Source organism: Aptenodytes forsteri, unplaced genomic scaffold (assembly GCF_000699145.1).
Source record: "Aptenodytes forsteri isolate BGI_AS27 unplaced genomic scaffold, ASM69914v1 Scaffold349, whole genome shotgun sequence".
NCBI lineage: Eukaryota > Metazoa > Chordata > Aves > Sphenisciformes > Spheniscidae > Aptenodytes > Aptenodytes forsteri.
In genome coordinates this window covers 5,387,101-5,397,223 of record NW_008794452.1, presented here as the reverse complement: position 1 = coordinate 5,397,223, position 10,123 = coordinate 5,387,101, and the positions used below count along the sequence as shown (strand labels likewise).

Here is a 10,123-nt window from a genome sequence, read left to right as displayed (position 1 = left end):
CATGGTGGTGTTGGGTTGACGGTTGGACTCGATGATCTTAGAGGTCTTTTCCAACCTTAATGATTCTATGATTCTATATGGGTGCAGGCAGAAGGTCTGGGGCTGTAGTTCCTGCTCTCGACACTGTGTGGGCACAAGGTGCCCCGGCCTGGGAGCTGCAGCGTTGTGTTAGCACTGCTCAGTGCCCTGTGCCTCTCAGGAGGGCCTGAAATGTTCCTGGTACTGCTTACATCAGCTCTAGAGTTTCCATTTTTATTTTGAAATGTGGAATTCAGTCAGTGGCAGGTATTTGGGGGTTTGCATACGTTAGCCTGGGAATATATGGTGCTTTACTTTTCTGCCCTTTCTTCTCCTGGTATTAGCAAAAGGGTTTGTAGATATATTGCTGCCTGTTAGTTCAAGGAGTATATTGCAGCCCCGTATGTCTCTCAGTCACTCCGCCAGCCGGTAATGCCACTCTAATACCACTTTATCTCACAGCAGGGTCTGCAAGAAAGCACATCAGTAGTGAAAAACAGTAATTCAAAACGGTGCCTCACAGAGCAATAAGAGAGCTTATAGATTTGTCCAAAGCAACAGGATTTCTCAGGATACTTGGAGAAATCTGAATAGGTTTTAGGGACAGAAGTGGTGTGGTTCTCTTCCTGTTGCAATTTGCTGGTGTGAAACATTGCAGAATTAGGTAAACTCCAGTCTTTGAATGAAGCTCAGTAATCACAGTAAGGGAAAGGACCAGGTGTGCGTGTGTGAGGATTTCTTCTGGCCATTGAGCATTTGTGAGTGACTCTACTTCTCTCTGAAGCAGTTACCATGACAACCATTCATTTATATTTTATAGCATAGGGTTATGTTGGTGGGTATATACTTTCTAACTTCTTTTTTTCATCTTTAAGACCTTTTTTAAGATGAACCTTGTGTTGAGATATGGACTGCTTCAGGTGTCATTCACACTATTGTATGGTCAGGGCAGCCAGACAGTGAAGCAGGGCCGAGAGGAGACTCTTGAGGCTGATTTAATATAAATGTGGGGACGTGGCTCACCTGGACAAGCTCATTACTAATGTGGTGCAGTGGGAGGTCCGAATGACTGGATGACCTTGGAAGTCTCCTCGCACAGTCGTTTAGGTGTCAGAGTGGGGAGGACTGAAACGTCTGTCTGAGGATGCAGGTGGAAAAGGGAAGAGACTTTGCAGTAATATTGCTGTGAAAAATCACAGTTGGGTCTTTCAGAGCTGTGCAAACGCAGCATTTGCAGTCTTAACAGGCTGCAGATGTAGTACAGAAAAGAAATATGATTGCTATAATATATGGCAACCTGTAAATATCAAACATTGCTAATGAGATATTATATCTCGGAGTGGAAGGGACAGAAAATGGGTGGGGTTTTTCAGCCTGCAGCTCTTCAGTCAGTTCTGAGGAAATGCTGTTTTTTTGGCTCGCTCCTTTGTGGATCAGGGTGGGAGAGGGCATAGAGCTGGCACAGAGTATCCTGCTATTAAGAAAAAAACCAAAAACATGAAGCTGTCTGCAAATATTGTAAGCTGTTAAGACAGTAGAGAGGACGCAGCCAGGGAGGAAGAGCAAAGGAGTTTGAACCTTTGCCTTGTCACATTGAAGGCCTGAAGTGTGTTGTGGTCTATGGTTTCCCTGCTACAGGGCCTTAGATTTGGAGGAACAATGTGCTTGGGCTTTGCAAAGAGAGGTGAAGACTCCAGATAAAACCCTTTCTGTGTTCCTTCTAAAGGAGGAGAGCAAAGGTAGAAATCTAAGTAGCAGGAGGGAGGAAAAAAATGAATTTTTAAGACTGGGTGGAAATGAGTTGTTGTTTTTTTGACCATGACAGGGCAGTGTCAGGGAGAGGCATAAGCTAAAATGGACAGTCATCACATATGGATGGTGCGTAAAGAGGATATTCTTCCTGCCTCTCGGTACATCCTTAGAGAACTGAAGTTTGAACAGTAAATTTTTAGAGAGACTATAGAGTCTGTTTTATGTGTTTGTATCTGCCAGCGAGTTCCTGCAAACACTCAGCTTTCAGATTCCCCTGTAGAATATGGGCATTCCCTGCTGCAACACCTCGCCTCCCCTAATCTGGTGCTCTGCTTTCATTAGGGCTGGAAGCCACCGCTTGCCACAAGCCACTGTGACTTGTTCTATGAGGAGTGCCCACCTTCCACTGCACGGGGAGGAAACTGGTGAAAGAGGAGCTTGTCGCCGAGAGGCACTCGGAGAGCATGGCTTAGATCCCGGTGGATCCCTGTGCCCATCTCCGATGCTGAATCTCAACCCTGCTCTTACGGTTGCAGCTTACCTTGGGAGGGTTCCTTAGGTATTTGGAAGATGTCCATAAAGCCCCAGAATCATTGACAGGATCACATCTCTTGGGCTCATTCTCCCTGGATGAGAACGTGATTTTTCCTTAGCAGTAGTTATGAACACGTATTTCTAGGCTCTGCATTGCTGTTGTGTGGCCCTGCTGGTCGGGTTGCAGAGGGCTCATACCACTGGACAGGGGAGCTTGCTGGTAGCATATCATAATCTGGGATTAGAATAAGTGGGTTCAAGCTTTTTTGCATCTTGGTGAGCAGCATCCAGCCATGAGGGCTGGTAAGACGCCCGCAGAAACATTGCATGTTCCAGGGAGAGCTACCTCTGATGTAGCATCTATTTTATGCGTGGGAGAAGTGGGATCTGCTGGCCTGTGAAAGAGTAGGGGTGTAAGCAGGGGTTTTAGGAGCTGTCTGAAATACTAGGGAGTAAACCAGGAAGATTATCTAGGTCTTGGCCTGCTCACTGTGCACTGCTCTTCCCTGCTAATCTCCCCAGCAGCGGTAGCGTGGCTTGTGGAGGTGACGTGCCATCACTTTGTCAGCTATCAGCCCACACTCAGGTGTTGGAAAGCTCAGGGGAAAAAGCTGCTTTTGGGGCAGGTTGATGTTTACAGTACAAATCATGCTGGGGCAGAAAATGAGGGTAGGGCTTTTGCTTTCTGACCCGTGAACTACTTTCTCATTACTGTACATCATCTGTGCGCACTGTGGGAGTGACATCGGCTGGTTGTCCATGGCAAGGACACATCAAACTTTCTCCCAGTTTCTGTTACCTGAGCTATTGTTTTGTGATGGGCCAAATATCCTCTGGCTACGGATACCATTGGAGAAAAAAGGCTGACGGAGAGAAATCATGTCCTGTCATGCACGTTAACAGCAGTATGAATTAAAGGAAGCCGAAAGGCTTTTACTGCAGAGAGGGGAAGGTGGGGAGAAGTGAGATGGAGCCGTCTCTCTTTCCTCTGCTCCTGACGTGCCTGACAGTTAGTCTGTGCTTGTTTCAGGCTGCTGCATGGTGCTGAGGTTTGCAGCCTGCTTTGCCAGTACTAGTGTGGTACAATTTGGGGTTTCAGTCAGCAATAAAGTAATTGGCAGCAGTGGAAGGTATGTACGTACTCTCTCTCTTCTGGGGACCACCATGCTTTGCCAGCCTGCGGCTGCTGGAGCAAGCCACTGGCCTCTGTGTTGCAGGCTGGCTTGTCTCTAGTCCAGCCCATAAGCACCGCTGTAATGAAGAGTATGGATGTTGTCATTAGACGTGAAAAATGCTGGGTGAGATGTGGGGCATTAAACTCTGACGGGCTGAGATACTGCAGCGTTTAAACATCTGAAGGGTTTTATTTCAAACTCTGAAGCACAGCTAGAAACTTCAAAGCTGTCATTCTCAGTCGGTGGACTTTTTTCAGACAGGGAAAGGCTTCAGTGGCCCAGCAAGTGGCGTTGGCTTCTTCTGGAGTTAAAAGTGGAGGTTATTTAATGCGTTGATGGGAAATGGCCACTAAGTGGAAATAATTGTTTTAATATGGGTGTGTTAAGCATCCTCGAGGTATTTTTATAAATATCCTAGAACAAAAGAGCATGTTTTTTAAAACTGAACGTAACCGCTGCTCCACCTGGGAACAGTTCTTCCCCAGTAAAAACATGTAACTCTTCTTATAAAGGGAATTTAAACTTAATTCATCTTGGCAAACTATAGGGCACATGGGAACAAGAAAAATGTAATTATCAGAGCTGGTATTAGCTGTGCTTGTGTTGTGAGGTGCAACCTGTGTTTAGACAGGATTTAGAGACCATTTAGAGCTCGTCACTACAGCTGGTTCCAGCTTTATTGCACAAAAAATGGACTTAACTCAAGTTTTAAATCTGTGCTGACTTGTGTTGCTGATGGCAGCTGCTGCTTTGACAGCTATGGAAGTCTCTTGAAACCCCGTACAAGTGAGTGCTGCTGTTCCTGGGTCCAGAGTTAGAGCCTGTCCTAATGAGCTTCCAGGCTGCCGTTCAGCAGCTCCGATGAAAAGGCCGGCAGGGAGCGTGCGTGCAGTGGGGGGCTGTGCCTCGCCTGCCAGGCTGAACTCGCTTTCTTGCAAAGCCTGTGAAATTTTGTTACTCATTTCAACTTCGAGTCACTACCAACCTGACCAGTGATGCAGAGATAGAAGGTTTGATGCCAGTGGCTTGGTACCTGTTCTCTGTAGTATTTATCCCTCTGATGGAGGGGTGTGTGTGTGTATGAGATAAGACACCTATATATGATTGAATGATGGATTTGTAGGATCACGGGGTCAGCAGCAGCCTGTTCCAGAACCCTGCAAAGCTTCACCTGACTCTTGGGACGCTGGTACTTCTGAACGAGCAAGAGACCCAGAAAGCATGTGACCTCCTACAGCGATGCAAAGAGGACTTTGTGGAGTAAGTGATAAAAAAGGGATGTCATCACCAAGGGCATGAGTGGGGGAAAAGCAGCAAGCTGTCTTTGACAAGGGACAGCGAAGAGAAAAGCAGCTCAATAGTCTATCTCAACTCAGAAATTTAGAAAAAAGCTGAAACGTTTCAAATGGGAGCAGTAGAAATCACCAAGCAGTCACAAAGAGTCTAACAGCATCTCGCAGCTCAGCTCAAACCCTCAGCATTCCCTGAAAACCTGCTGTAATCATTTCTTTTTCTCACACGCATCCCCGTTATTTTTGTGTGAGCAATTTTTGCTCTGCCTGCTGCAGAGGGAGGGACGAGCTCCATTACCTTCGCGCATTGCCTGCAGTGGGCTCTGGTACGCTGCTTCCCTCCTGCCTCAGAGCAGATGCTGAGGTGTCCTTGACATGCATTTCTTGATGCGGGGAGCTGTGTGCAGGGAAGCCAGCATGAGCCGTGTGAGTAATCAGTCTGAAACGTTCAGTGCTGCTCCAGGACCGGGGCTTTCTTGCTGCCTGTTAACACTGAGTTGCAGATGTTAGGGCTTTAAGTGTAAATGTGGTTGAATGACACTGTAATTAGCTTATCTCTGTTCAGCTTAGAAATTGGAGATGGCCTGAGGGATTGGTTTATTTATTAATTTCTGCAAAGCCTTTGCCATAGAGCACCGGATCCTTGATTTCTATCTATCTATCTATTTATTTATTTATTTATTGCCTCAGTGCATGAAGAATTAGCCACGCTGTGCCAGCTAATATCTTATTTATTTATCTATCTATTTATTTATTTATTTATTGCCTCAGTGCATGAAGAATTAGCCACGCTGTGCCAGCTAATATCTGTGGGAATTAATGCATGGCCAAAATTCATACCTCTGTCTTTAAAATGACGGCTCCAGTTGTGCAGCTGTTGAACAGAAATGCAAGTGCATTTCCAGGGGAAGGCTCTGCCTGCAGTATTTGGAAAGTGCCAGCTTCCTCATAAGTGGATTGAACTGAGGCAGACAAAATTTCTACCCTCCATTTCCTTTAGTGGAGGGGGAATCAACACTTGCATGTAACGTTTAGGTTATTTCCCCTGCCATGCCCAAATAAATACACTTTGAAAATTAATTTAGGCTCCCTTCCACCCACATAAGCCTTCCTTAGCGATCATTTACTTTTCTAAATGCAGGCAGTGCCATGTGAAGGTAGATGTGCCCTTTTTGACCCTTTTTAGAATACATGGCCTCAAATGCTCTCAGTCTCAGGTGCATGACTGTACTTGTGCTGTTTTCCTCCCTGTAAACATACTGGAAGGGAAAATCATGCTTTCCTTATTCCACCTGGGAAGCTTTGCTGAGAATCTCAAAAGCAGTCTCTAAGGGCAGGCTGAACAGAAGTGAGCAAGGTTAGAACAAAGTCAGGCTCACATTGTTAACTGGTGTTCATTACTTCAGCCTGCCCAGACACTCCCTGTACTTTCCGCGAGACCTTGGTGTTAAATAAGACAACGGCACTTACTCACAAGGAGCTTTTGCTGCAGCACCCTGCCTCACTGTGATGTTCTGATGGTAAAGGCAAGGGGGCGGCGTGTTTGGAAGCAGATACACTTCACAGTGTGTTTGCAGGTGGAGTGCATATTATATCCTGCACACATTTTTAGTTTCGCCTTCCTGCAAAAGTAGCTGGAGCTGAGTTTAAAACAGCTCTATTTACTTCCAGCATTAGTAAGTGGATGTTGAAATGTACTTAAAACTGCATTCTGTGTCGAGTACTTTTCCCAGCGAAAATCAACGAGCTAGAGACTTTGTGTCATGATCGCTCTCTTCACAGGGAAGGCAGGAGCTTCTCTGGAATGAGAACTTGTACCATTTTATTGCTGATGAGTTTTCTGAAATGTAAATGGAGATCTCTGTGTTGAGATGGCCTGTGAAAACTGACAAGTTGACTTAACGTGTGTCTAAAACACTGAACGTATAAGTTTAAGTGTTTTTACAGTATTTCTTGAGATGATGAGACAATAGCAGCTGTAGCCTTTTGAGTTTTAGAAATTCGGGAGCCTTTTCTGTGTTTGGGTTTTTTCAGTGCAAACAACCTGAAAGATACAGGAAAAAAAAGAACTCCTCAGTGGAGTTCACTGCCCCATATGGTCTGTATAGCATTTAAGTCCCACTTAACCTCAAAGTTGTGTTTAACTATAGCAAAGAATGTATTTTATGTCATTCCCTTAGTAAAACAAAATATTCAGTGTGTGCATGAGGAGTACTATGTGTTGTATTTCAAAAGCAGGTGTGATGTTTTGCTTTTTAACATAAGGGATTTCTTACATTTTAGCCAAATAGCTGGAGGCAAGCCCCTGACCGTGGAGGTAGCAGGAGTGGAGTACATGAATGATGACCCTGCCATGACGGACGTCCTTTATGCCAAAGTCCACATGAAGGATGGCTCGGATAGGTGAGTTCCCCATGCTCCCTTTTTTTCATTCCTCCTCAATGTGCCATGGCAGCAGTAGCGGTGTGCCAGAGAAACCCTCTGCCGTCTGAAGCTGGTGGGTACTGCTAGCAGTCCTTGGGCCAGCAGTCAGGAAGATGAAGTCGTTCTTGCTTCCTAAACCGGTTAAGGCGGTGATGTGTTTGCTCTTTAAATCAGTCACTGGTGGCACGGCTGAAAGATGTCATTTGTTTCTGTAGCAGTCTGTCAGATTGAATAATGGTGTTGTGGCTCACGCGGTGATAAGATGGCCAAGGAGATACTCCTGAGATGACTTAGAAGGCAGGACAACTTGGCCTCTGCTGTCTAGTTCCCAACCTGCAATCCAGATTAATCTGGACAGCCTGGCATATTCTGCAGCACTTAATTATTCTTAAAACCCAGTTACACCAGAAGGTCCTCAGAAAAAGCTTGGTTACAGAGTTGTTTTTTGTGTCTGTATGCAGCCTGGAACAGGCGCTGGGTGTGAAATGTCTGTCTTCTGAGCTGCTGGTGTGAAATCTTGAAGCCTGGTTGGTGTCGGTGTGTGTGTTTGTGCTCTTTGCCACTGTGGCTGATGGTTTTAGCCCTACAAACAGCGCTGCCCAGGATGTGGCGGTGCCTGGACAACCTTCCTCCATCTCGTTTTTGACAAGTATGTCACCAGTGGCAGCACCGTCTTTTCTTTTAGTGCTTTCTGGAAGACTGGGGAAACTAAGAGCTGTTGTACTCCGTGCTGCCAGTTGTGAGATGGGTGTGGAAGGAGGTAGGGAGGTAGCCAAAAGAGCTTTAGCCTTATCTCCCGGAGCCTTAGCCTTCTCTTTTTCTGGCAGTGCTGCCCTTTGGTGTCTGTTCCTGTTGCTAGAGGACAGCAGGAGCTAGCAGGGGAGCACGGAGCAGTGCAGCTGGAGGAGGGAGGCTGTGAGCAGGAACTGGCTCAGGGAAGAAAGGACATGTTCTGGCATCTCCTGTCCCCGAGGGCTGAGGAGACAAGGGGGGCCCCCTGCTTAAAACTGCACTTCGGAGGCTGTGTTGAAGAAAGAGATCGGAAGCGGGATAAGGAAATGGGTGGGAAAATGAAAATGTAAGAATTGCTGGGAGGCAATAGGAATTGAAATCTTTTCCTCTTCTCGGCTCTTCCACTTTGAAGTCTGTCCTACCCTGAAAGAGGTGAGATAAAACAAATGGGGCGAGTGGAGAACCATGACAAGCTAGAGGTCAGCCAGGAGACAGAAGAGAAGCACAGGGAGAAACAAGGCAGAAGCACTCAGAAAAACAAGACGGAGGCAGACACTGGATGACCCAAATGCCCTTCGGTGGGTTTGTTGTAGAAGGCATCCGAAGTGTCAGCTCTGAGAGCTGAGGTATGGGCCTCTTTTCTCCTGAGTCACTGAGCTCTGGATCACCTCTGAGGTGCAGTGCTTGCGCATCTCCTTGCGTATGAAAATAAGTCTGTGTAGAGAAATGCTGAAGAGCGTAAGTAGGGCCTAAAGTGAGGCAGTGATGTCTGCCTGCATCTGGAGACAGCTTGAGTTGCTGGTACTAGCACTGTGGTCTGCTTCAGATGCCAGCTGTATCCATTTTGCTGAGAACCCACTTAGCCATAATGCTAGCAGAAAATGCTGATGTGCATTAGGGGTGGCAGAGCTGATTTTGGCAGGGGAGAGAAATGAGGTCTTCAAATCCACCTTGCCTTGAAACTGAAAACAACCCCCATCTGCCCCCCCGACAAAGGGCTGATGTCTCCTCTGTCCTTCACAGAGATGTATTAGCTGAGGTTTTGACCAAACCCAGATCTTGTGCTTTTGCATGGCACCTGGAGGCTGCCAGACCTCTCTTCCACAACACCTTTTTTGCTTTTTGCGTAGCAGCGTGATCAGAGAGGGCCAAGTGATTTTTAAGTTTTTATCCTTGACCCAGGCCGGTCCTGCCCTCACCTGCAAATTAATTCATCTGGTACTTCTCCCCTAATATAGTTCCTTAACTGTTAGCAAGCATCCAGAAAACATTTAGCTTTGCAGAGGGGAAAGAAGATACTTTTGTGTTGATGGAGAGCAGTGGAAGCTTCTTTTGCTTCCTTTGAGATTCCAGCAGACACAGTGTTGGACAAATGGTGATTATAAGAGGGGGCAAATGGTGATCCCTCCAGAAGACTCTGCTTCCTTTTCTGGTCTGCTAGACAGATCATTGCTGAGCAGCTCCATGCACCTCTTGCCTGCTAAAACCTGCTGTGCTTTGCTCAGGGAAATGGGGAAAGCAGGTAGAAAGCAGAGTTTCTCAGCCTCAAGGCCAATACTAGGGGAGAGCGGCAGCCGTGTGGTTTGCTGTGCTGGATCAGACTGCTGCAGCCCACGTTTAAGAGAGGTGTGTGCCTTCCTGTCTCACACAAGACGTCTTGCTAGCGCTGTGTAGTTCCTGGCATGGCTGAGGGGTGGAGTTCCTTCCTGATCTTTGGATGATCTTGATCAGCTTAAGCTATAAAGCAGGAGATTTGATTTACCCTGACTTAGCTTGCATAACTGCAGACAGAATTAGGGGTTGGCAAGCCCTTCTGCACATATAATGGTTCAGACTGAGAGAGGGATCATGCTCTGATGCCTCCCACATGGCAAATAATTTCCATTATAATTAATTCTAATTTGTTTTATTTTCTTGATTAACTTTATAACGTAATAAAGCACCATTTTCACTTGAGTTATTCTCTGTTAATTTGTTTTAGTATTGTCTGTAATGATATTCATTTAATCTTTGTCATTGCTAATTTTAAAAATCACTGATGTAAAGCCAGAAAGTGGTAGAAAACCATGAGAATTGGTAGTTTGAGAGTCTTGAAATCGTCACATGGGGGCTGGCAGCCCATGAGGGGCAGTACGAAACTGATGCTGGGGTAGGAGGTGGCAACCAGAGCGTGGCAGCCCTGGGCTCAGGGGACCA

At 46.3% G+C, this 10,123-nt stretch overlaps 1 protein-coding gene across 3 annotated transcripts in view; it reads left to right on the top strand.

Moving 5' to 3' along the window:
* The window catches only part of ASCC1 (activating signal cointegrator 1 complex subunit 1), a 42,641-nt gene that overhangs the window by 10,308 nt on the left and 22,210 nt on the right, over positions 1–10,123 (top strand). For all 3 annotated transcript variants that reach the window (XM_009290561.2, XM_009290560.2, XM_019474936.1), the window contains exons 6-7: positions 4,603–4,739; positions 7,055–7,174. In XM_009290561.2, coding sequence (XP_009288836.1) covers positions 4,603–4,739; positions 7,055–7,174 — 257 coding nt within the window. The remainder of the gene's footprint in view (positions 1–4,602; positions 4,740–7,054; positions 7,175–10,123) is intronic.